General features: G+C 37.3%; 1 protein-coding gene across 4 annotated transcripts in view; it reads left to right on the top strand.

Annotated features, from left to right (window-relative positions):
- Window positions 1-25,134, top strand: part of LOC121673546 (endoplasmic reticulum junction formation protein lunapark-like) — a 46,931-nt gene that overhangs the window by 12,619 nt on the left and 9,178 nt on the right. For all 4 annotated transcript variants that reach the window (XR_006019233.1, XR_006019234.1, XM_042046915.1 and 1 more), the window contains exons 6-11: window positions 2,861-2,941; window positions 3,028-3,079; window positions 10,130-10,348; window positions 16,574-16,679; window positions 17,386-17,456; window positions 18,726-18,896. Coding sequence is in view for 2 of the 4 variants with exons in the window: in XM_042046915.1 (XP_041902849.1) it covers window positions 2,861-2,941; window positions 3,028-3,079; window positions 10,130-10,348; window positions 16,574-16,679; window positions 17,386-17,456; window positions 18,726-18,896 (700 nt within the window). In the remaining 2 variants the exon portion in view is untranslated. The remainder of the gene's footprint in view (window positions 1-2,860; window positions 2,942-3,027; window positions 3,080-10,129; window positions 10,349-16,573; window positions 16,680-17,385; window positions 17,457-18,725; window positions 18,897-25,134) is intronic.

Here is a 25,134-nt window from a genome sequence, read left to right as displayed (position 1 = left end):
CTCAGTTCATGAACTCACATAGTAGTATGGTGAATAATGAGTGGTTGGCACCACACCAATACTTAAGTCTGTGGTTGCTAAATTGCATTTACAAGAAGCTTAAAATACATTACTTGTATTACTTTTCAATTTAGTCAACTGATGTTGTTCCCAAAGGAATTCTGTTTGGTTGCCTGTTGGGAAGGAGTTCATTGATACAGTTGCTCATGTGAAGAGAATGTGATTCCATACTTCTTTTTTAATATCTGATTAATTCCATGAGAAATTCATGATTAGGCTGGTATTAACTTTCTTAGAGAGTTCACTTGTAATTCTGGTTGCTCAGTATTATAATTTTATTGATAAGGATAGACTACAAGTTAGCCCTTGGCAGAAAGCAGAAAATGGTTTTATAGGAAAAGTTTTGGGTCTCAGAGAAGACTGTATTACAGAAAAAGAGGAAGAGGTGTTGAGCAATTTGCTATGTTAGTGAGCCAGTGCTCGGTGTTAAGTTAACCCTTCCCAGATTATGCTTCAGGATGGTGAATGTTCCAGAAGTCAGTGTGTTGGTTTACATTCATCAGTGAGCTTCCTGTGTTGGCACACAAGCAGTTTTCCTCTGCTATGCAAACATAGAAGTAGTATTTAAATTTTACACAGGCTCTTACTTTCTTCTAGTAATTACACTAATTTGCTCACAGTAAGTAAACTTGGACTTTTTTGGTTCTTTATTTGGTATTGTCAGCCAAAATGCAATTTACTTTAGAAGAGTATATTCTATAAGTGAAAGCATGAGAAATGTGGCTATGCTTATAGAAATCCTGACAATTTCTATATATTTTCAAGAAATTTGTAAAGAGTCAGTTGTGATATTGAATTCTTGTTCAGATTCAGCTTTACTAGAATTTTAAAGCTATATATGAATTTCAAAATATGAAGAGTAACTCGTTGAATTATCCAATAACTGTGTAATGTGAAGGATAACTTCGACATCTGAATCTTGTGGTGAGAGTTGAATTATGTTTCAAAATAATGTTACTGTATTTGCAAAACTTATGTATCCACAAATAGCTATGATACTGTCTAATACTGCTGTGGCAGGAAGTGCTTTAGATAAAGAAAGTGTCGAGTGATGGTGGAGCATTCTGGTTTTTCTCTCCCCGAAAGGTCACTTTGTCCTGCAGAAGGTTATTTCTCTTTTTGGCTATACAGACAACTGCATGCATTTTATGTTCATTGATGTGAAGTGATTTGGGTTTTTTAAATTTTGATTTGCTGGCCAGATATTAGCACTGACTGTTAATGCTTCCCTGCTTTGCAGCTTCACCTCACTAGCCTTACCCCTTTATATAAAAATCTGTCTTACGATTTTTACTTTTATAAGCAATAAGTACTTTATTTTTCCTATTAGGCCATTAATTCTGCTCTTATTGCACTGTGTGGCATTTGTTTTATGAAGTTAGTGGGTTAACTCCAAAGTGATGCTGAAATACAAGTTTAGGAAATTGATTTTTACTTCCTTCTTCACTCCCTTTTGTTTCAACAGTCCTTAATTAACAGCCTGGAAAGTATTCCTTGCCTCAAACGTCAAGAAATGTGTGGAGGAGTGAGTGTTAAATGAATACACAGTAGCCATTAAATGGAGTGAATTTTTATTTAGCTTCTGAGGTCTATTTGTAATCCTGAGGTCTGTCAAAATGTAAAACTCCTCCACAGACTGTATATGCAGAATGGCTGAAACTTTAGTTTCTCACTAGCTAAATAATGGCATAAAATTCATGTTAACCTGCACCATTTGTTATTTTAGCAGTGATAAATGAGTTTGAGAGAATTTAATTTTTTGACCACTGACCTTTTCAGTTTTGCAGTTTATGCCAACAGCAAACTTCAGAACAAACAAAGCCCCCACTTTTAGCTGAACATGGCCATTAGTCAGCATATCTAGAAAGGTCTGCTTAAGATACTGTAAAATGTATTATAATTTCTATACATATTAGGTATTTGTCATAACTTCAACTATCTCACTTTTAAAGTTAAGATGCTTCTGATGTTGGCTGTTAACCACTAAAATGATACTTTACTAGTGATTACTTTTTTTAATTAAGCCTGTGTATTAGCAATAAAGCCACTTGAGTGCATTGTAAATAAAATGCTGTAATAATGAAGTGCTTTAATTACACTCCCTAAAGTATGCATAGTTCTCAGTAAATTTTTTTATTTAAATTCTTAACGTGTTCCTTTTTCTGAAAAGCAGTTTGAATTGCTGTAAAGATGTAGATCTAGCCTTTAAAGTCATTTGAGCAAATTCCATGGCTGTTCTCTAGTTAGTGAGTTTTCACAGCATTTGCAGCAAGCTAATTGCTTCTGCTAATAAATAATCTAAAATCGATGCTGACAGCAGTTAATTGGCACAGGGACTTTATTCTGTAAAGCACTTGGCTAACGACCTTCCTTAAATTAATAGCATTAAGTGCTATGAGGAAATAAATCTAAGGAATTGCCTGTCATTTGCTTGTCATGTCTAATAACTTCCAATAATGATGGCTGATAGATTTTTGCACATTCCATTATTGAAGTTGGTGCTTGTAATTATTCTCCTCATTATATGTAAACAATTAGCAATATTTGGTGTTTCCTTGCAATAAAGCTGTTAAGTACAAGTAGTCCATTAGAGTTCAGAAACTCTTTTTGGAAGCAAAATTTATTTTCCATTGAATACAGCAAATCTGCAGGTATCTGAAAATGCTACTGGTTCATTGGATGAGCCTCACCTTTTGGTAACATTAATAAGATGCTTGTAAATGGGAGGCTGTGGTGCTATGGTGGGGGAGAAATACTTTGAAAAATTCTCTACTGATGTGTGGAACCTTTTTGTTTCCAGCTTGAGGAAGTAATGGAAAAGGAAACATACAAGACTGCTAAACTAATCCTTGAAAGGTTTGATCCAGAATCAAGTGGAAAGGTGAGTCTTGTTATTGATACTGATGTTATATGAAAGGTACTATGGAGCTGAGCATTCAGATAATGTTATTTATAATTAATTGGCAGGAGACTGAGCTACCATCTGCTGGAACATCTGCAACCCCAAGACCTGGACAAGGTAATAGCCCTGTAAAACAGGTGCTCTTTAGCATAGATACTCATCTTTCACAGCAATTTCCACTCTAGAAGTCTGTCTGTGATAAAATTTGTAGATCAATTGACCTTTATTTAGGGTTAATAGACTGTTCATTAGGCTGTGCCCATTACTGTTCTGTATTTTTCAGATAAGGGATCTATTACTAAAGCCTGATGTTCTAGACAGCAGAATATTTAATGCTGCTTGATGTTAAAGCTGAGAGAAAATTAACTCCTTGTGGCATACTTGCAACTTTTCTAGAATACTAAGGTGTTTTCAAATCTAGTGTAATATTCATTGACTTAGCTTTTCAATTGTGTTTCTATTTATGGCTAGTTAGACCTTTCCTAATGCAGTGCTTAAACTACTTCTGTTTAGTGCCCAGAGAGGAAAAAGAAGCTGGTGTGTAATTCAACTACTTTCTAGTTGCAAAGAGTGGACACTTCTTTACTGGTTTATGATGTTCCATTTAAAGGTGCTATTGAATAAAATAATAAAATAGAAGGAAAACTTGAATGTGTTTCAAGGAAGCCTTGTTTCTAGATTATCCACACAAGTTTCAAAACTCTAAAGATATCACACACAGTAGAATGCTTACATTAAAAAGGTGGTATTTATGCAAATATTTATGTGACCAAGCTACTGTTACTTTTTGTTAAGGTTGAGTGTAATATGCTGTGCTGTAGTTAAACTGAGTATGCTTGTATGAACACAGTATGAAGGCTGCCTCGTATTATACTACTGAGGATTGTACTCGCACTTTAAGAGAGATCTTTGCTGTTAACTTGCTGTTATAACCTGAAAGGGCTGATGCGCAAAATAAACTGCAGAATCTGATATGCATAATTTTTCATAAAATAGACAGATTGCTTTAGAATTTATTATTAGAATTGTCAACTTTGTGTTAAATTCTTGTGAGTAACCAAACTTCCATTTTTCCCATTTCTCAGTCTTAGTAGTCATTTTGTTGGGTGCAGAGCACCTGGATTTACTGACAAGGGTATTTAAAAACTGCACCATCAAATTTGCTGTTTTGTTGTTCTTGCTTAGCTTCAAATTGCCATGAAAATGTTTTAAAACTATCCTTACTTGTTGACATTGACAGTGAATAGTTGCTGTGCAGTACCTCGATAGTGAAGCTTTAATCTCTTCTGGTGTCTTAGGCACAACAGCTTTTTTTCAAGTTTGCTCCTTACCTGCTCTCCCATCATTCCATTTCTTCAGCATTCATAGTTTTATTCAGGCTGAAGGGCCATTCTGACACCCTGTTCTGTTCTCTGCCTTAATACAGCTCATGTGTGGTTGCCAAGAATTTTCTGTTATACCTGTAATGTGTAGGTAGTCTGTTGGCTTTTTTTAACTCTTTATAAAATTCATCCTCCTTAAGCTATGTTAGAAATTACTCCAATAGTCTGGTGGTAGGGTGACAGATCTGCTTATAGAATGCAAGTAACACTGACCAGGGTATGAAACTGCCTGGAAATGTGTTTCTGTATAGAAATCTACAGATAATTAGCTATAAATTAGATGGTGATAAGTCTTTAGTCACTCTGGCTTTATTAAGAGAGAGCAGCAGCAGTTTTGAAACTCCTTTGGAGGTACATGACTGATCTCTTCCCCCCTACCCAGGCAGTAAGGAGCAAGTAAGTGTAAGGAGCAGTGCTGAGAAGTGAGTTGGTGAGTCTCTATTAATTAGTCTTGTGTGTGTTTGGGTTTTCAAAGCATAGTGCCCCTGCTTTTGATCCAGAGTCTGCCAAAAGCAGATCAGTTGGGTCCAGCATATGCTGTGTTGTGTTGATTGTGTCTTGACTGTTAATAGAAGGGCTGGGAGGGAGAGGTTCTGAGATAGAATTATTTCTGAGAGCCAGTGACTGTAGGCTGTGGTCTACATTAATAAGTGTGGTATGAGTCGATTTGTGAACCAGTTTTTGCTGAGGAGTTTGCTCACACTGTGCTTTAGAACTTTTTATTTAGAGCCAGCTGGAAACAGGTCTCATGGGCTTGGTGGAAGGAATCTTTTAGTACAGTTTCATTTGCAAAGAATGTTCTCTGAGACTGTCATGTTGTGAACCAATGGCCTCTAAGTGGGGACACAACTGAGAAAATGTACAGTTCTCTTTCAAAGAGATTCAACTTTTTGGGGTGCATGGACATTCTTGCTTGAACCTGAATAAAAGTGCAGTTTAGCTTTGGGAAGGATTTTGGAAAATAAATTTTCTAGGTTGTCATGGCTTATAGTTGGATTTTATGATCTTAAGGATCTTTTCCAACCTAAATTATTCTAGGAGTCAATGTAACTTTGTTCATATACAGCACAATTTTATTTTATTTTTTCTGATCTGTTCTCTAACACATTGAATTTGGAATCGGTGCAACTTTTATCTCCATGTAAGTGGTTAGTCAGTCTATTCTATTTGGAGGTGTGTTATAGTTCAAAGGGACATGCTGTGTTTGGCTTTGGCTTGTGAAATTATGGAGACTTAATTTCCAAATAACTTGTTCTTGTTATATGCAGTAATTATTTCAATTTTTCGCTATCAAAAAACCTGCTAGCTTACTGCTGTTCACACTAAATGTCTGCCCAAAATGAGTATTAGCTTTTGTTCTGTGCAGTATATAACTTACTGTAACTAGATGACACCTGCATTCTATGTGGTTGTGGTATAATTTGGTGCATGTAGTATGTGGTAGAATTAGAGTGGTTAGGAATAATAAAATATCTGTTAGCAAGTTAACATTAAATCTTCCCTGATCTTGTCTTTGCTCACTTTGGACACAAGCTAGCTAAGCAACAGAACTCATTTTCTTGAGCTCTGTAATGGAGTCTTTTTGAAAAGAGGGTAAATAATGACTGATATATAATCAAGTTGGACAATGTTGTGTGTGAGTCAGCTGATGAAAGGTTAGTTAGTTGGTATGTTTTTGACTTACTGGTTGAAATGAAAGCTTGCACGTCATACTAATTGGTACAAAGGTTTAATCAGTATTGCGTAATAGTTGGTTCTCAGAAAACCAACTGGTAGTGCCTCAATTTTCCTGTGTATTCAGCTCTTTTTGCAGTTCTCGTGATTTTGACATGTACTGCTTGAATAAGTAATGGTAGTTTTAACAGATGATTTAGGTCAATCTTGTGTTTGGCATAAAAAAAGCCATGAGGAAATCCAGAAGGAAAGGAATTTGAAAATTTAAGTGCTATTTTATCTGTTCAGAAATGTTTTGAGGGGTACAGTTAGTGAATATATGCTTATTCAGTACTTTGGCCATAGAGAAAAATAGTGTAAGTATATATTTGCAGTGGAATATTTATCAACAATATCCTGTTGTTACCTGTTCTTCTCATTTTGCTAACACCACTGTTAGCAGGGGTGTATTGTAAATGAGATCACTCTGTGACCTGAATTAAAAGTAATGCAATAAAAGATGGTTGCAGGCTGTCGGATGGATATAGGCATGAGGAGGAAGAAAGAAAATTACTGGTTGGGCTTTGATACTAAAGCCAACAAGTTATGTAAACTATCTACTGACCTGCAGTGTACTGTAGCTCTATAAAAATAATATATTCTTCTCTACAAAAGTCAAGGTGTTTCAAAGTGAGGGAAAAATAAAATAGTTATGCTTGTAAACATGAAACATATCACTGCCTCGCCACTGCAGCATTGTAATAGTCTTTAAGAGCTCATACTGAATCATCAGTTGAGTAGATACCTCTTAAGTAATGTGTCTGCTTATATGTGTGAATTGTACAGTGCCTGTAACTGCAGAATTTGAACTGTGTTCTATTTTTAAGCTATTTGTCTGTCTTCATGCAGTTGACTTTTGGATACACAAATACCGTTACTGAAGAGAATCCTTGGAAAATGGCAAAACTTCGTTAAAACTACATCAGCAGTACCTGTATATTGTGTTAGTGTTGAGGTCAATGGACATGTTTCTTAGCTAAGCTGTGTAACTTGGAATTACGGAAATCTGGAACTTTGCAAGAGGCTCATTTCTAACACGTTGTATCTTAAGGCAATTTGAGAAGTATATAGATCATATTCAGTTACATCAGAAGAATATTAGGGCTGCTGTTGTGGAAGTGCACAGCAGATTTAAAAGGAATTAGGGGAGTTCATGGGTAAAGAGTCCACATGTGATACTAAGATGATGAGACAGGGCTCTACTTGCTATGCCCATGACAATGCATTTATGGATCCTGGGGATGCTATCAGAAATGTAAGCATCAGAAATTCAAGTTTGTGTGTTGTCACTGAATAACATCTGCAGCCACTCTATGAAAGGAAACACTGGAATGGATGGGCTGTTGGTCTTGCCAAGGAGAGTGTTTCTCACTTTCTCATAATGCAAGTTCTGGTGACTTCTCTTACTTGGGGAGCAGCAGAGTGTTGGCAAGTTCTCTTAAGTATGAATCATAGAATAGAGTGAAAGCCAAGTGAACTTCTAAGTGAAGGCAAAAAATAAAGGCATTGTGCATAACCTAATATTTTGTGGAAATTAGCAATGAGTCTTGCATTCTTAACTCTGTAATGAGACTAAAACTACTGAAGCACATCTCTCTAATACTGACGGTAAAGTACTGGTTCAGCATCTTTATAGGAACAAAAATATGGGGAAAGAGTTGTTAAAGTAGCAGTATCTTTTTAATTGAAAGTCATTTAAAGAAGACTTGCCAAAAATGACCCTTCAGAAAGAACAGGCATAAGGGGCAAAGCTCTTGCTGGCGGCACGGAAATTGCTTAGAAATAGTGTATTATGGACTCAGAATAAATGTGAGTATAGCCATGACCTATTGAAACAGACTCAGAACTCTTAGCAATTAAAATTAATATGCTTAAACCACGTGATCTAGTAAGACAGCCTTCAAAATGTAAAACTAACATCCATTTTTGGATTTTGTTTGGTTTTGTAATGAAAAAAGAATGGTTTAAGATCTCTTTTTATACATGTTGAAAATTATCTTGGAACAAGTGGAATTGGGCTTTATCACTCATTTTTTGTACATATGTGGACCAGAGAAGACTTGAGAAATTACATACCTTGTAGCCTGATTTTGGAAACTAACACACGACTGGAAACTGTAAACCAAACTTGACAATAATGGTTAAATAAATCATGGATTTTAATCAGTATTTTGTATTTGGAGGTGGGTCATGCCTGTTGGTCAGATGGCATAGAGAGAATGCAGTTGTCCTAGTGTAGTAAAACTTGAAAGGTTGCTGCTAATGTCTCTCACAAAAAGCTCTTGAAGACATGTTAATGGGGAGGTTCATCATAAATGAATTCTTACTTCAGATAAAACTCTCAACACCAGGAGCAGTTTTCAAACTAGAAGCAAGTCACCAAGGAAAAGCTGATGGGATTTCTGCAACTACCTCACCAATTAATCCTGGTTTCCAGATTCTGAGCATCTTAAATAGTGAGGGGGCAAGCATTAACTTCTAACTTGTTAAAATCAAGTTAAAATACAGAACCTTCAGACTTATGGGGTGATGTAATTTGGATGATGAAGTTGTGTGAAGTAATGCAGCTATGCACATGAAGGTGTGGCAGGGGAAAAGTAGTAATTTGTTCTGCTTTGTAGGAAACTGAACTAGATGGATTTTTAGTAAGACTGTAGTTTTTTAACTTGTAGTTTTTAAAGTGGTGATACCAACAAAATTTTAATTCTTTCTTCTGTTGTGTATTAATCCTATTTATATGTACAGATAAGTAGGCAAGACCATAACCTATGTATGTTGCAATTTTCATGGCACTAGATTGGCTGTTTTCCCACAGAATTGTTATGTTTGACCTAGTACTTCAGTGATAGCAGCTTTTTCTTAGCTAGTGCAAGCCGATGTAGCATGCTCCCCTCCTCCACCCAAAGCAGGAGCTTGGCGTGGTAGTATTGTACTTTTGGGGGCAGGGATCGTTCCTTCAGGCTCAGCACACCCATTTTCCAGTGGCTGGTTGCCAGTGGACCTATAAACTGCCTGCGAAGCATTTAAACTCTTCCAGCCTGACACAAAGTCAGCAGATAAAATCCCTCTAATCTTGACACTCATGGAAATGATTTTAGAGTCCAAATGTAGTGTTAAATTCCATTTGCTGTGAAGGAAGACATGCAAGCTTGTTCAAAGTGACTTGGGTGCTATATGCTAACTGTGTAGGGTATTACAGCCTTAGGTGTGGGTGTTACTGGGGTGTCCCTTTTAGAGACTAAGCTGGTACTTTTTAACCATGTGAATATCTGCAGACCTAAAGCAATGGTTACATTTCAGTTCAATTTGTTGCAATAGTGACTATTACAGCATTGAAACCATAGTATATTACTCTGGTGATATTTGGCTTCAGGTAAGAACAACTGAGGAAGTATGTTAAGGTTTTCGTGATAGAGATTCAATACTAACTGATAGTGGTGTGAGAAGAGGTAAAAGTAGGGATGTGTTCCAGCAGAGCCCATTCTTGCTTTGTGAGAATCCATGCATGTGGTTTGATAACAGGGTTACTGAAACAAGTGAGTGAAACTACGTTACTTGAAAGAAGCATTACCTTTTCTTCTGTTTTTAGAGTTGTTTCATTTATCCAATGTGATATGTTAAAATAACTCTGGGCACTTAGCCTGGGCATTTTAGGTACTGACTGAGTAATTTTGGTCCCATGAAAAGCTGAATACTTGGAAGCATTCTTAAGCCATGGAGTAAAAAGTGGTCAGTTCTGTGCATTGTGGTTTGAGTCTAACTATTCATATGTCCAGCATTCTGCCTTAGCAGATACTTTATGATTCTGTTCTCTAATTGCCTTCTAGAAGAATTTTGCCCAAAGTGTTTAACTGTTATGATAATTGCTATTGAAATACAGTATTCTGTGGTATTTACTTCTGCATGGTATTTACTTCTGTGACATGCTCAGCTGATGATATTTAGTTTAAGACCTTCCTGGTTTTGTTTGATTCTGTAATTTGCTAATTGGTATAACGATATTAATGTACCTTTACTAATATCTTGCCTATAATGCTAGATACTAAATTCAGTATGTACATGTTCTTGTCAGAAATTCGTCAGAGGACTGCAGCTCAAAGAAATGTTTCTACACCTCAACCTGCAACTCCTAAACAAGGCTCTCCAAAGTCCCTGCTTCCAGCATCTCCGAATCTGCAGAGAGAGACACCAGCTGTGAGCGGGCTCCTGGAAAGAGCTGCTGTGGCATCCTTGCAATCAAACGTTTTACCAAGACGCCCTGGATCCCCTGCTACTTCAGTGCCTGGAATGGGTAAACACAGCACTTAATGTTATTTACAGTTTATATTGTTTTCTCTGGTTACCAATAAAATAGGCCATTTTCAGACAGTATGGAAATGGCATTTCATTTGGAGATAGCAGAGCAGTTATCTGATTAAGCAGGAGTTCCATATTCAATTAGCCATAACTCTTTACATCTGGCACCTTTTGATGCTGAAACCTATTGCCTGAGCTCATTTAACTCTTATGGCTTCTTTGTTTAAATGGCAATAAAACTTTGCAGTATTCTGTAGTCAACAATATAGCATACCTTTTTATGTTCTTAGTTTAGAAGAGCTCTATGCTTGTATAAATCAGGTACAGAGGAGAACACTTTCAGAATACATTCATGCTTCTCACTAAACCCTGCACATATTTTTTTTAACATGCATTTTGACATTTATTTAAATTTTTACTCTAGAAGGTATAGTCATGCAGCCTCTACTCATAGATTAAAGTGTGGAATACCAAATACAACAGAAAAGTTGTCTGTGTTGTAGCTGAATGCTAAAAAGGCATTGTTATTTTGGTACAAGAGTCCAAAGTCTAGCAACAGGTTGAAATCTGGTAGGAATGAGTAGTCCTTAAAATTTGGTTTTGTAGCCTGAAAATGTTTTTCACTTGATTTCTTATTTGGTATTCAGATGGGATGGACTTTCAATAAATAGAATATGAACTAAATGGAATTGGAGGAATTGCAAAATTTGAGAGTTTTGGGTGGGAAGCACAGTTCTTATTTTCCTCATGGATGGTAAAGCTGTGTGTAAAGGATGGTTTGTGCCAGGCCTTCCATTCTTCATGGGATGTTTGACAAATTGGATCACAAGGCAAGAAAAGATATGAAATGCTGTCTTGAAAATAGAAGGGGTACAACTTGCCAAGAATCTCGTGAGCACCAGTGTAATGTGGAGTAGTTCTTTGCTCTATGTATACAGGGATCAAGAATATTTTTCTCTGCCCTGTGTTCCTGATTTTTACTTGAAGCTACTTAAGTCTTACCAGCTGTATGCCCTTCCTTACTAATTTCCAAGATACAATCTAAAAGTAGACCTGTAGATAATATATTGACACCTGCTCTCTAAGATCTTGGGAAGCTGAATGTTAAAATGCCTTTTCCTGTTGCTTAGTGGAGTGGAATAAACTTGTCATGGAAAGTTGTGATCTCCCTTCTCTGTAGAGTCCATTAAATCTTATCTGTTGTTAGTAATTCTTTACCTGTGTTATGAAACTGCTAAATTTGTTTTTATCCCTGAAGTGAACTGTAAAGGCAAATTGTTAGTAAGTCTTGATTATCTTGAAGTACCAGAAATTAGCTCCTTGCACCAGGAAATTGGTCATTTGGTTGCAAACCACATTCACTGATATCTGATTACCAAAAATTCCATAATGAGTTTAAAATTGCATGCTTCTTTTTAAGGAAGCTGACTGTATAATAAGGTATCAGCTGTATAATAGCTTTGTTCTTTGGGGAAGATTCAGGCACATTGAATAAGCTGGATGAAATTCAGCCTGTACTGCATAAATGTTTTAGAGGAGGAAGGGAAATAAAGTAACTGACTTGTTTGAAAGGACAAGCTTGTGATTTAAAAATTTCAATGTAGTAGTTTTTGTGATAATGCCTTACAGACACTTTTTCCCCCACTAGTAACTGGTATTTTGACCAAACATGTTACTTTGCCATGAATAACAATGGGAGCCACTGCAATTGTCAGTTAAGATGGAAGTCCTCTTTTTTTCTTGAATTTCCCCAAACCTTGCAGGTGTATGAAATTTGTCGTGTAGCTGTAGCTGTAGTGAAAAGTACATAAATTCAGTATCTATAAGAACAATATTGCATCTAAGTTTATGCATGGCCTGCAACAAATATGAATAGCCTTAATTATCTCTATTTTACAGAAGATTAATAATTCATTTTCATTATACTATATTTTGTAGGGGAGAATCAATTTAACGTGTATTACCACAGAGCTCCCATATGTTTGAAAATTAATAACCAGCAGGTAGTTGAGAGTTTGCCAAGCTTTGCAAAAATGACCAGTCTTTCTACAATGATTGCTTTTGATGTTTATATTAATTACTGGTGTCCATAACAGCATGAGAACCGGGATGGTTGGTTTGAGTTATTAGTAGGCAGGTAATTGAAGTTGTTGTTGGAGTGTGTTGTGATGTTTCACTCTAGGTAACTTTATTCAATTTTTACCTTGGTTATTGACTTTCAGAAACTTGATATATTGGTGATTTTCAAGTCATATGAAAACTTGGTCTTTTGAATAAATTCCTAAGTAAACATTTGAGTGTAAACCAGGTATTCACAAAGTTGTTCTAGAGCTTTAATTCTAGTGCAGATTGTATCAGTGCCTTTTTTTGATGGAAGTATTGGATCTTTTAGGTTTTTATGAGGCTCTAGGAAATGAATTTTGCCTGACCTCTACTTTGGACAGCTTTAGCAGAATCTAGCTTATACTGCACTGAATTTGTTCTGTTTTGCTGCTGTGAGGGTTTTGTTGCTGTGAGGGTCTAGGTTCCTGCTTGAGGACAGAATACAGGGGTAACTTGGAAATGCATTCACTGATTGTTATCTCTTGAATTCATTTCTCTTGTTTGTGAAAATTTAAAAAATTTTTAAAAACATTTGTGTTGAGTATGGAATCTTTTTACTTAACAGATGGGTTGTAAATTGCAGTATTTTCTGAACAAATTTTCTTGTGCTCCTAAAGATTAGGACAGTCCATTTAGGTCAAATATCCAATATTGACAAGATGTGTTTTGAAAGACTGTTAGAAATAATGCAGCCTTAATGTCAAGATTAGTCTTGTTTTATGTGTAGCACTGCAAGAGGGCACTGCTGAAAGTACTTGATTCCTACAATGTTTGACATTTGCCATAGAGGATGGAGGTTATCTGTATGTGGCATTGAGCATGAGGTTTACCACAATGTAGTACATTCTGCCCTTAGTTACTTTTTCCTTTGTTGCTTCTGTCTGTGAAGATTGAAAGGCAGGAGGCTTGAGATGGTAATTTGCTCGCAGTTATTTTTAATGCTGTATTTAAACATGAAGCCCATCTTGGATCAGGTTATTGAATAGTAAGACTTGCTGTTTTCTCTGCCTCCTGGTCTGGAGGTGAAGATTTATGAGGAGTGCCTGAGATACTTGATTCTTTCAGCCTGAAGAAGAGGAGACTGAGGGGAGACCTCACTGTGGTCTTCAACATCCTCATGGGGGGAAGGAGAGGGGCAGGCACTGATCTCTTCACTCAGATGACCAGTGACAGGGCCCAAGGAAATGGCATGAAGCTGAGTCGGGGAGGTGTAGGTTGGGTATCAGGGTAAAGTTTTTCACCCAGAGCACTGGCATGGGCTCCCCAGGGAAGTGGTCACAGCACCAAGCCTGACAGAGTTCAAGAAGCGTTTGGACAGCGCTCTCAGGCACATGGTGTGATTTTTGGGGTGTCCTTTGCAGGGCCAGGAGTTGGACTCGATGATCCTGATGGGTCCCTTCCAACTCATCATATTCTATGAATACTCTACTTAAGAGGTACATGTTACTTCTATTTGTATTTTATCAAAGTGCTGGAAGCTATGATTGTGCATGTCCTGATGCTGTCCCTGGCTGAGTTGCTATAAGAAAACTAAATCTGAACAATCCTGAAAAGCTTGAAGTCAACTGTTTTTAACACAATATCTTTCAATCAAATGTCCTTCTGAAGTAGTTCAACATACTAACAAACTATGCTCTCTTAGTTGTCCTTTGTTTGGATTTTTAAAAAATCCTATTTTGCATTTTTAGACAGTGCGTTTAATCTGTTTTACTCTGTTGTATATTGAGACAGTGATTTTAGTTTGTTTTACCCTTTAACTTCCTCTTTGTTTATTGGTCATTACAGGGGATTCTGTGAAACATACCTCAAGAAAAACACTGGAAGCATACAGCAAATTGAAAAGAGAATTGCAGGCTGACTTCTGTAGTTACTAAAGGCCTTTCTTTTAAGCCCTGCTGTTTCTATATTTGTTTTTACTGGATGTAGTGAGAATAGCTACAAGCCAGAACTTTTTGCACCTCCATTATTTAATTTCTATGAATTACATATACTTAGTTCTTGCAGGGCTTCAGGTTGCCATATGCTCATCTCAGTACAAAACCTGCTAATACTAGCTGGTTTTTTTTCCTGTCTCACCTTCTTAGCTGTCCTGAGCTTGTATAGGACTTCTGCATTTTTACTAGTAATTTTGTCATTGGTTTAAACCAAGTCTTATTTGCAAGGAGTCACAGTTTTGTCTTGAAGTGGCTGAAGCTGACCATTTTGTCCCAGTTTGAGAGTTCTGAAAGACTGGTTCGTTGTTCTACTCAAACACTGTTTATTTTGCTTGTTTGTTTTGTGGACTTTGAATGTAATTCATAAAGCTCTTATGGGAATAGATTTTAAGTCTTCCCTTCTCTTCCCCCAAATGCTGCATTATCTTACACTCAGAACTGTTTGTTGAAAGTACTGTAACATAATGCTTCTGGTGCTTAAATGTAAAATGTTTCCTCTCCATACTTAGTTATTTGAATGGTTGCATGACACTGAACCGTGCCGTAAATCAAGTCCTTCTGGATGGGAGAGAATTTGCTGAAAGTCCTTGCAAGGAGTTTCAAAGATAAACCGAGACTTTTCCTTGAGTTTCAGTGCTTCCAGATAGTTGTTTATTAAGTCTTATCAGAGGAACAGAGCCACTAGCGTGACCCTGGTACAGCATAGAGCACAGAAAAGCAGGAGTGAGGGCTCTCCATCAAGATTTACACAGCCTTTTAAAGATATTTTAACCAATAGTTACTAAAAATGTACATTATTTTCACTTCCCTACAATTATTCAGTAACACGGCCGGGAACTGCGGCATTTTCTATCCCATCATTCCAAACTACTTTTACTGCAGAACATGGAGTAGTAGAAGGAGAAGTTTTAGAGAGCAACAACAATCCTCCATTTTGATGTTTTTTATTCTTATCTATTTACTACAGAGAGAAGCCCAAAACCTCTAAATTTTTCACCCTGTGACAATCTTACATAGTAGTCTATCACCTAATTCACACCACTGTGTATTCTAGTTCTTGTCTAACTGTTGGTAATTTTTTCCAAGGTTTGAAGCTAAAACAGTGTTGTTCAGGGGGGTAAGAACCCTTAAAAACAGGCAGAGAAATATTCTCAGCCCTCTGGGTTCCTACACTTGCATTGGAATGATTCAGACCTGAGTTGCTTATGTTAGGCCTAGCTTATTCTGTTTTAAGGCTGCAAGAGAAAGTAGACATAAGAACTCAGCTATATAAATGGAAATTGGTAGTTTGCATTGGTCTTATACAATGGACCAGATGTTTTAAAACTTTGTGGAAAGAGAAACTTGTGCCAGTGTTCTAATTTAACTGCGGTGTGTAGAGGTGAAAAAGTACCAACCATTGCTCTTACCTTTTCTTTAAGGAGTTTCGTTTTGATAGTAGTTTGTTAAATGCATGGGGGAAATAGTATCTTTATAGTGGCCTTCTGGCTTCTCTGACTAAGCATAAATCTGAAAGTATCCAACTTGCCGTTAAACGAGGGATTGCCGAAGTGACAAACAGCTGGACAGATTTAATGTAAAGACTGAATGCACACTGAGGGCATGCTCATGTGGTATAGTAATTACACGGAAACCAGGGGGTGTTTCAGTGGTGACAACTTCATAAAGTCATAGAATGGTTTGGATTTTAAGGGATCTTAAAGATAATCTATTTGAAAGCCTCATGCCATGGACAGGACACCGTCCAGGAGACCAGGTTGCCCTGATCTCTAGTTCTGCTGTTGTCATTGATTTTGCCAGATTTATTGGTATAAACTAGAAGTATAAATTTGCAGAGTTGAGAGTGTATGAAGAGAACTTAGTTAAGTTGTTCTTTCTTAAAAAGAAATATGTTAATAATCATTGAATACTATTGATACATTAAGTTCTTGAGAAATTAGAAATTTAATTACATGCCCAAGGTGTAAAAATGGAGTGATTTAATAAAATTGTAAGCTAAAGGAGCAGAAGAGGAATTTTCAACTATTGTGGGTCGAAGAATCTTACAGCTTTCCTAGTGGACTAAGAAATATGCCCATGTATATTAAGTTGATGCAATTATTTTGTTACAGTAGCACACACAGTAAAATACGATTTGTAATAATATAGTGGAAAATAATTTTGATATAATTCATGTCTTCTAGGTCTTCATCCTCCAGGCCCTCCATTGGCAAGACCTGTTCTTCCTCGAGAAAGAGGAGTTGTGGATAGAGTTATTGAATATTTGGTTGGTGATGGTCCTCAGAACAGGTAAAATGTTCTTTAAGAAATACCTAAGCACTTTGGGGAAAGGAAGCTTCTTAACCTTTTTGTTTAAGCCAGACACATCAAGGTTAAAAGAATTGCAAATGAACTTGTTCAAAATTTTCGTAATTAAGAAATGGTTCTTTCTCAATGATTCAGTTGAAATCTCTTTGCAGGGAAACTGCTAATATTTGGGCAAAACTAACCTCTGTTCTGAGTGGTATTAGCCGTGTGATACAAAGAAAAATCTGTACTCAAGTGGGTGAATGACTTATATTTTGAAATAAAAAAATATCAATTGCCTCAGCACTTTAGCTTTATATCTGCTATAAATGCCTTTCAGATGGCCTTCAGAACTATCCAGACATATCAGAACATAACACATTAACTGTGGTTACTTTTCATATTAACTGTATTCTAAAGAAACAAAAGCTTAATTTGTGTGTTGTTTTCTGACACTGATGATATTAAAAATATGTTGAACTGTGATTTAAAGTGTAGCTGCGAGTATTTCACAGTGGTTAAACCAACTTCAAAAAGTATTATTTAATCTACAGATGTAGTTTGCTTTCAAGGGTAATAATTTCATTGTGGACATCACCTTTTAGAAGAAAAGATCTAAGGTATTAGTCAATATGCAAGGTAAAATACATCTTCCTTCAATGTGTTTTTACTTAAAGGTATGTAATTATGTATTATTCATGTTTTCTAGGTATGCTCTTATATGTCAGCAATGTTTTTCTCACAATGGTATGGCTTTGAAGGAGGAGTTTGAGTATATAGGTAAGAGCTAATCTTTTTTAGACTTACTTGGTTTATGTTTCATAACAAACATGAATCATACTTCATTTTGGTTGCAGCTAAGTACTTAACTGACATTGTGACGTATCACTTCATGTGGGATATTTTTTGCTAACTTATTACTCTGTATCTTAAGATTTCCTTCAAGACTTAGAGAAGTACTTTATTGCAACCTCCAGGTCATGGATTTTATGTGTAGAAAACTATTCAGTAGAAATAAGCTTCCTCCAATACATCCCTGAACATTGCTACTGGCTATGAATGGTTCTCAGAAGGGTTTCATGTTGAGAAACTATCTGACATTAAAGTGTGCCTCTTTTAGCAGAACTTAAACTAAATTTTCCTTTGGCAAGAAGATCTTGGGGACGTATTGGAAAAAGTGGGAACAAGCCCTAGGGGCCTATACGTGAATTTATGGCTGACAATAACTTAAGACAGACACAGCTCTTTATTGAACACAGATGTTGTATTTTGCCTGCTTTCTACCACAAGTGTAAGCCTGATGCTTAAGAAACTATGGATTCTTAGCTAAATCTTCTATTTAATTTTGTTTTGTTTAATTTTGTGAGTAAATATACTGCACTGTAAGAATAAGCTAAATGTTTCCTATGAAACCAAAGATACGTAGTCTATATGTCATTTTAGTTCACAACTCCACTGTACCAGAAATTGCCACTTCCCTACTTGTCTTGGTGAGAGTGGGGAGGACAAAAATAGTTATTTAAGTATTAAATGGTATCCAGTACTTCTACAAAACAAAACTGCTTTTTCTTAATTAAGCGTCACTTGAGCAGAATGCTCCTCAAAAGGCAGAACGAGACATACCTTGTGGAATTCCTAACATCTCCTTACTCAGGTTGTGGCGAAAGTGGCATCTTAAGGGGAGGGAAAAAAATTCATCTGCCAACGTAATTCTTTTGTAGGAAAGAATAGAGCACCATGCGGCAACATCTGGTGCTACTGAATTGCATTATTTTGTTCATTGTGGTCAAATCTTTCACAGTGTTGGGCAGTACACAGTGCAGCAGAGCTTGAAAGTAAGCAGGTTTGCAAAAAGCAAATGCCTGCTCAATTTAGAGAAGGACCTGTATAGAACAGCATATGTAAATTTGATGAAGGTACTCTCTGGTACTGATAGTCACTTAGTTAACTCTCTGTTTTTAGTATTTTTGACCATCAGAAGATAGTGTAGGAATAAAGGTGAAATGTGAAGTTAATTAGTGAGGCTGCTTACTGGGTGTCTCTGTGTAGCATTTAGGTGTGCCTACTGCTTCTTCCTGAATCCTGCAAGAAAAACTAGACCTCAAGCTCCACGACTTCCAGACTTCAGTTTTGAAAGAAAGCAATCTACAGAATTGCGATCTGAAACTGAGCCTCTAGAACCTAGAGAGAGAAAGCCCCAGGAGACTCAGCAGACAAAAGGTATGTACTAATCTCGTGAAGTCTGCTCTTTTTTAAAAGTTTAATGAAATTCCCCATTGTCTCTCTCTGTTGAGCTAAGTTTTCTTGTAAGAATGACAACAGCTGAAATACTCAAAACCCTGCTCAAACAGGGTTCCTGGTGAGATGATCGATGACTGAAGTCTGTCAGTGTTTGAGGCATTTGGACAATGCCCTTAACATGCTTTAGCTTTTGATCAACCCCCAGTTGGTTGGGCAGTTGGCCTAGATGATTGTTGTTGGTCCATTCCAACTGAAATAGTACCGTTTATTCTGACTTCATAGTAAGTGCAGTTTATATATTTTTTCAGTTCTTGTCTCTGCTCCTAGCTTAGGTCGTTGATAGTAGAGTCTTCTTTCCTGTACCCTAAAATTTCTTCATATTGGTCATTGTCTTGTGCAAATGATGGCATAACAATTTTTTTCACTCTAATGTTACTCACAAACAGATAGAAAATAGCACTGTAAATTACAGAAATAGTTAAGGAGGGAGTATGTCCCAAAGTAGTTAACTTTCACTGTGTTTGGCAGGTCGTTTGGTTGAGGTGTGTTGGAATTTCTGCCTTTGTTCCTTTTGCTCTTTTCCTCAGGGCAGGAAAATCTAGTAAAACTGCCGTGTTTAATTTCAGGTAGTTCAAAGACAAATTGTCATTTTAATTTAACATAGTTCCTTTTGAGACATTTTATAGTCTGCAGATACAGTAGACATCTGGTGTACAGCCAACAGGAAGATGCAGTGTTTTAAAAGACTCCAGAAATCATGCTTTCAAACCAGAGGATCTCCAGTTAGATGTGCTGTTGAGTGCTTGATGGGACTTCACATTATTTTAAGCAGGGGTCCTGAGGGAAAACTATCAGATAGTGTGCAGCGCTGAGGTTCAGGCTACTGAACCACACAGCAACTGTGGGAAACTCTCACAGGGTAATAGAGTGCTTCTGCTTGATTATTTTTAACAGGGAGTACAAAATAACATTGGGCTTTACTTTCTGGCATGAGAAAGCTGCAAAAGAACAGTAGGGGAGTCATACCTAATGGTGGATGTCCTTGGGCATGGCCTCATGAGGGTGCATTGTAGTGAAAACCTGGTTGGTTTCTTTTCCTGTGCCATACTGCACTCTTACCTCAGTCCAAGTGCTGTTACTGACATGAAAGTAAGACTGAAATCGAATGGATGAAACGAAGAGAATGAAAATATCTCATTTTGTCTTAAATCATAGAATCATGATTAAGCGAGGGGAGGGTAGGTTAGTAGCTTCTTGCCTACTTTTGAATTTAGAAGATTCTTACAGAAAAAGACATACTTTGTTACTGGGATCTTTAAAAGTGTGCTTGTTTTCCTTTTTCTGACTCAAATAGAGATCCTTAAAAAAGGCTGCTCAACTCTTGTGTGCCTCAAGGGCTTCTGAGTATTATCCATTATTGCAGGTTTTTAGAGAGTTAAGGAGAGGTGCTTGCTAATTAATCTGGTATTATCGTTGAAAGAAATTATTATCAAACTGTGCCTATAATAGGTCTGAGATGCTGAGTCAGTCTATAGATGTTGTAAAAAATGTAAAATCTGGAGTATTAGTGTGAGATTGCTGTTTAAGCACTTCAGATGTAGGAATGAAAACTGCGAGAACTTGCTTTTTTTTGGAAGCAGAATTTTATCAAGCATTTCAGCAGAAAAAATAGGATGGATTTATTGCGGTAAATTTGATTTTACCAATTTACCTTTAATAATGAAAATTACTTGTTTTATTCTGATGTTGTCTTGTATTAATGTGCTGTTTTACTTAAAAACAGCAGGAAAAGAAACGACTGTGAGCTTCATTGCAGAGTTCTCTTTTCCTGATAAGAAGTATATGGTGAAATTTTGCAGCAGAGGCATAAGAAATAAGTAAGGGGTATACAGACTTTTGGTTTTCTGGGTTAAGTAGCTGATCTTTTCTGAATATTTATTCTCCAAGATGATACAAACCATTCTATTTTGGTAATTGCTAAGCAGCCAGACATAGAGTATGTCTTAGTATTTTACATAACTGTTATCTGAGAAATGTCTTGTTGATGTAGAGGAGGCCAGTGCCTGCTGTGACTTGCCACAAAGGAATCTCTTCTGAATGAAAAAATATTTTCCGTACGTCACTTTTTCCATCAGAACTGTAATATGAAACATAACTGCTTACATGCTATTGGGTTTTATTAGCAAATGAACATATCCCTTGATTGTAAGTTTAAGGTACAAAGCTATCATTGAGGTAGAGCTCTGGGGAAGGCTTTTGTTCACCTCAGTAAAATAGCTGCTGTCATAGCCAGAATAGAGAATATTTTCACTTACTGATGTAGACAAACATTAACGTCAGGAAACCAACTTCACCACAATGTTGACAACACAGGGGAGTACAACTCTTGTCTGTAATTCATTTAAACCATAGCTAACAGCAGTATGATGTGATACAGAAATGCTATAAATATTTTTTACCAGTCAGCTACTTTGACTAATGAGTAGAGCATGAAGCTAAGTCTTTTTTTCAGTTGTGTGCTCATGTAGTGACAAGCATGCTACATGGAACTCCTGTAGATAAGAGATCTGAAGAATGCTTATGGGGCATGCTGTTGGCACTGAACTTTGGAATTTTTTTTTAAACCTCTGGAAATACGGAGTCATCAGCTGTCAATCTGGTGCAGATTACTGGCACAAACATCATGCTTCCTTATTCAGCAGATTAATGTAGGAAATTTTGGTACCAGAGTGAAGAAATACACTTGAGCTCTTTTCTTACCCTTTCCATATATGGCTCAATTTTGACACCCCCTTCTCCCCCATCCCCCCCCCCAGTCAAAGGCTAGTTGGTTTTTGCATGTACGTTTCTTAAATGTACTGAGGTTTGGATCATATTGACAGAGCCAACGGGGAACCACTTTTAGCATCTTGATTAATTTTGCCTTACCTTTATTTAGTACTGTTATGCTGTATTCTTGATTCAGGTTTAGCATTTTGCAGTATTTTGAAACAAAATTGAAAAAAAAAAAATTGCTCTGTCAGTGTTCTGTGTTGAATGTCCGGTGCTGATATTCAGAGGTTTTCATTAGATGTCTTTGAACTTCAGACTTCACCACAGTGGTCAGCACTTCATGGACTGCTTTATGTCATATCTGTAGATTTGCATGCAATTCCTTGACCATCTTGCTCAAATATTTTTATGATGATTTAATACTCTGTCACTTATAAGGATTCTTGGAATACAGCAGCTGCTAGTATGTTTGAAAGGGTTTCCATTATAAAAGCAAGTGCAGAGACTTGGCTCGTTGTTCAACTGAAGGGTTCACAGTAATGCTCTACCAGAAATAATGCCATTTCAAGTGTTTGCTCACTGTGAGTTCTACAAGTGGAGCTTGGCTTTGGGCAAGTGTTACAGATGAAACAAACTTTTTCTGGGAATAAAACTGATGGAAGACAAAGGACTAATAAGGCTTGAACTCAATGATTTCTCAAGCAGACACAGGTCAACTCACCTTGAGTTTAATGACTTGTAAACAAGTTTTTTTTGATTTAAAAGTCTATTATGTTTCTAGTGAACCACAGTTCAGTTTTGCTGAGTAGCGTAAGTTGCCTTTTTGGTAGGACATAAAGGGTAGAGGGAATGCTGTGCTATTATCTGAATTGTTCAAAGGTTTCACAAATAGCTTTCTCTGATATCAAAGCCAATAACAGATTACTGTGGGACACACATCCTTTAAAGATACTTCAGACATGTGGCACTATGTGGAAATCTGTCTTAAAGGGGAGCTCTAGTAGCAAAGAAAACTTGTCCCAAAGCTGCTTGAAAGCACAAGCAGCTATATTTTAGAGCAATTTCAACATTTTTATGAATTCCCACTTAACAGAGATTTTCTACTTAATTTAATAGTGATGCAGTATTGTGATTTCACTGGTTACACAGTGAGATGCTCTCTACAACAAGAGGAGGGGTGGCTGACTACTTACAATGTGAAGTCCATAGGCTTTCTAAGTACTAAGCATTAAGCAGGAGTGTTGGGGGGAAAAACTGCTGTAGCCAGGAGCAGGTTTTTTAAGGTTGCATTGCTGCAGCTCTTAAATATGCAGCAAGCATAGGGCTGTGTTTGTTGTTAAGATCATGTGAGTGAAGCTACATTCTTTGATAAAATCATGGATTAAGTATTACTCTTCAAGGACACTTACATTTTCTTTTGTCATCCTTTTAAGTTTGTAGTCAGAGCTTTCACTTGTTGGCTACTGCTCTCACAATGACTTTAATCGTGTAGTATTTAAATCAGGTTGACTTTGGGCAAGCTTTCCATTAATTGCTGTGTTTAAGATGGAATCTCTATATATTTTTAATGAAGACTGATCATGTTTATGGTTGGAGTTAGCATCACTTACTCTGAATGCCCTTACTACTCATTTAAAGGACCTACTCTTTAGTTTCTTGTAACTTTCTCAGACTTAATTATAAGACCAAATTTTTCCATGTAAATTTGTATTACTGTATATTCTGGAGAGTTTCAAGAAGTTTAATCAAGAACAGAGTGAAGGGAAAATTAATAAAAAACCTGTCAATTTTTGCTTAAATAAGCAGTGTCTCCATACCTTTTAGTGAAATATAAAAATGAAAGCACCATCCTCTTCCTTTAAATATAGTTAGAATATGCATTTCATCAGGTTTTCTCCTTTCCATTAGAAGCTGGTGGCTGTGGTTGTCCCTAGGTCTTACATCAAAGATGTTGTAGATGCTTGGCATCCTTCTGATCAGACTGAGCAAACAGTCTCTTTACCTTTGTCAGAGTAAGAACAAGTCACTGCTGCAGAGTGCTAAGCATTATTCAGTTGAAGACTGCAGGACTGAAACTCTGTAAATAGGTAATGGTTGGGCTATGCTACAAATGAGTTGAGAGGGCATGGAGCTGCCTCTTCCTTGCATCCCATACTTTCTTTGACTCTAGCCTGAAGAGTAGCAATAAAGGAATGTAACTCAAGTGTGGACGGTTGGAGCAGGAAAATGCACAAACTTATTCATAGAATTTGAGGCTGAAGAAAAAATGCAGAGATGAGACAGAAAACTGACAGTTGGGAGATAAAGATTGAGCACAGACAGAGATGGGATCAAGATGGAAATTGAAGAGCAGGAAGAGAGAGTGGGATGGGCTGGAAAGTAACTGGGGACATTATTTTGCTTGGGCAGAAGTAGGGTTGAAAAATTTTGGAACAAGAAGCCAGGGCAGGTGTTGAGCAGCTTGTGGTTGAGAGAGCAGGGAAGGAACCAGGAGGTGAGTCAGCTGCAAACTTGCTAAAATGAAAGATCGAGTCTGAGAAAAGAATGGAGAAGCTGGGCTGCTCTGAGCAGTCTGAAATGAAGCCTGGAACTAGCTAGGTGGAGCTTTGTGTGGGAAAAGGGGTCTTAAGTTCTTGGTGACAGATGGCATTTGTACAAGGTCTGCTTGACATGGGTGTGCCAGCAGCTCCTCCACTCAGTCATGGGCCAAGAAGCCAGAGCAGTGCTTCTAAAGCTTTTGTCTCTGCTTGAATTCTGTATCAGCCTGAAGAGTCTGATTACTTTCAGACACCCAACACATTTAGATGAACACGAACACGTGGCACTTGACTGACACTGTTTTCCTCAGATGTTGGTATTGGGACCAGCACTGCATGATATCTTTGTCAGGGCATGGACAGTGGGATTGAGCACACCTTCAGCAGATTTGCTGATGGCACTGAGCTGTGTGGTGCAGGGAAGGGATTCCATCCAGAGGGACCTTGAGAGTCTTGAGAGGTGGGACTGTGAACCTTATGAAGTTCATTAAGGCCAAGTCCGAGGTCCTGTGTCTGGATCAGGGCAATCCCAAGCACAAATACAGGCTGAGCAGAGAAGGAATTGAGAGCAGCCATGAGGAGAAGGATGTGGGGATGTTGGTTGGCAGGAATCTCAACATGACCTGGCAATGTGTGATTGTAACCCAGAAAGCCAGCCATGTCCTGGATTGCATCAAAAGCATTGTGGCCAGCAGGGTGAGGGAGATGATTCTCTCCCTCTGCTCTGCTCTTGTGAGGCCCCGCCTGGAGAGCTGTGTCCAGCTTTGGGGGACTGACCTGGTTTCAGCTGTGATAGAGTTGATTTTTTTCTTAGTAGCTGGTACAGTACTTGGTTTTGAATTTAGTACAAGAATAACATTGATAACACATGGATGTTTTGGTTATTGCTAAGTAGTGCTTATTTTAAG

The sequence above is a fragment of the Corvus kubaryi genome, unplaced genomic scaffold, assembly GCF_017639235.1.
Source record: "Corvus kubaryi isolate FWS band 111438036 unplaced genomic scaffold, C.kubaryi_AGA036_p1.0 65485, whole genome shotgun sequence".
Taxonomy (NCBI): Eukaryota; Metazoa; Chordata; class Aves; order Passeriformes; family Corvidae; genus Corvus; species Corvus kubaryi.
The sequence above is the reverse complement of the archived record's forward strand: the minus strand, read 5'-3'. Positions and strand labels throughout refer to the sequence as shown.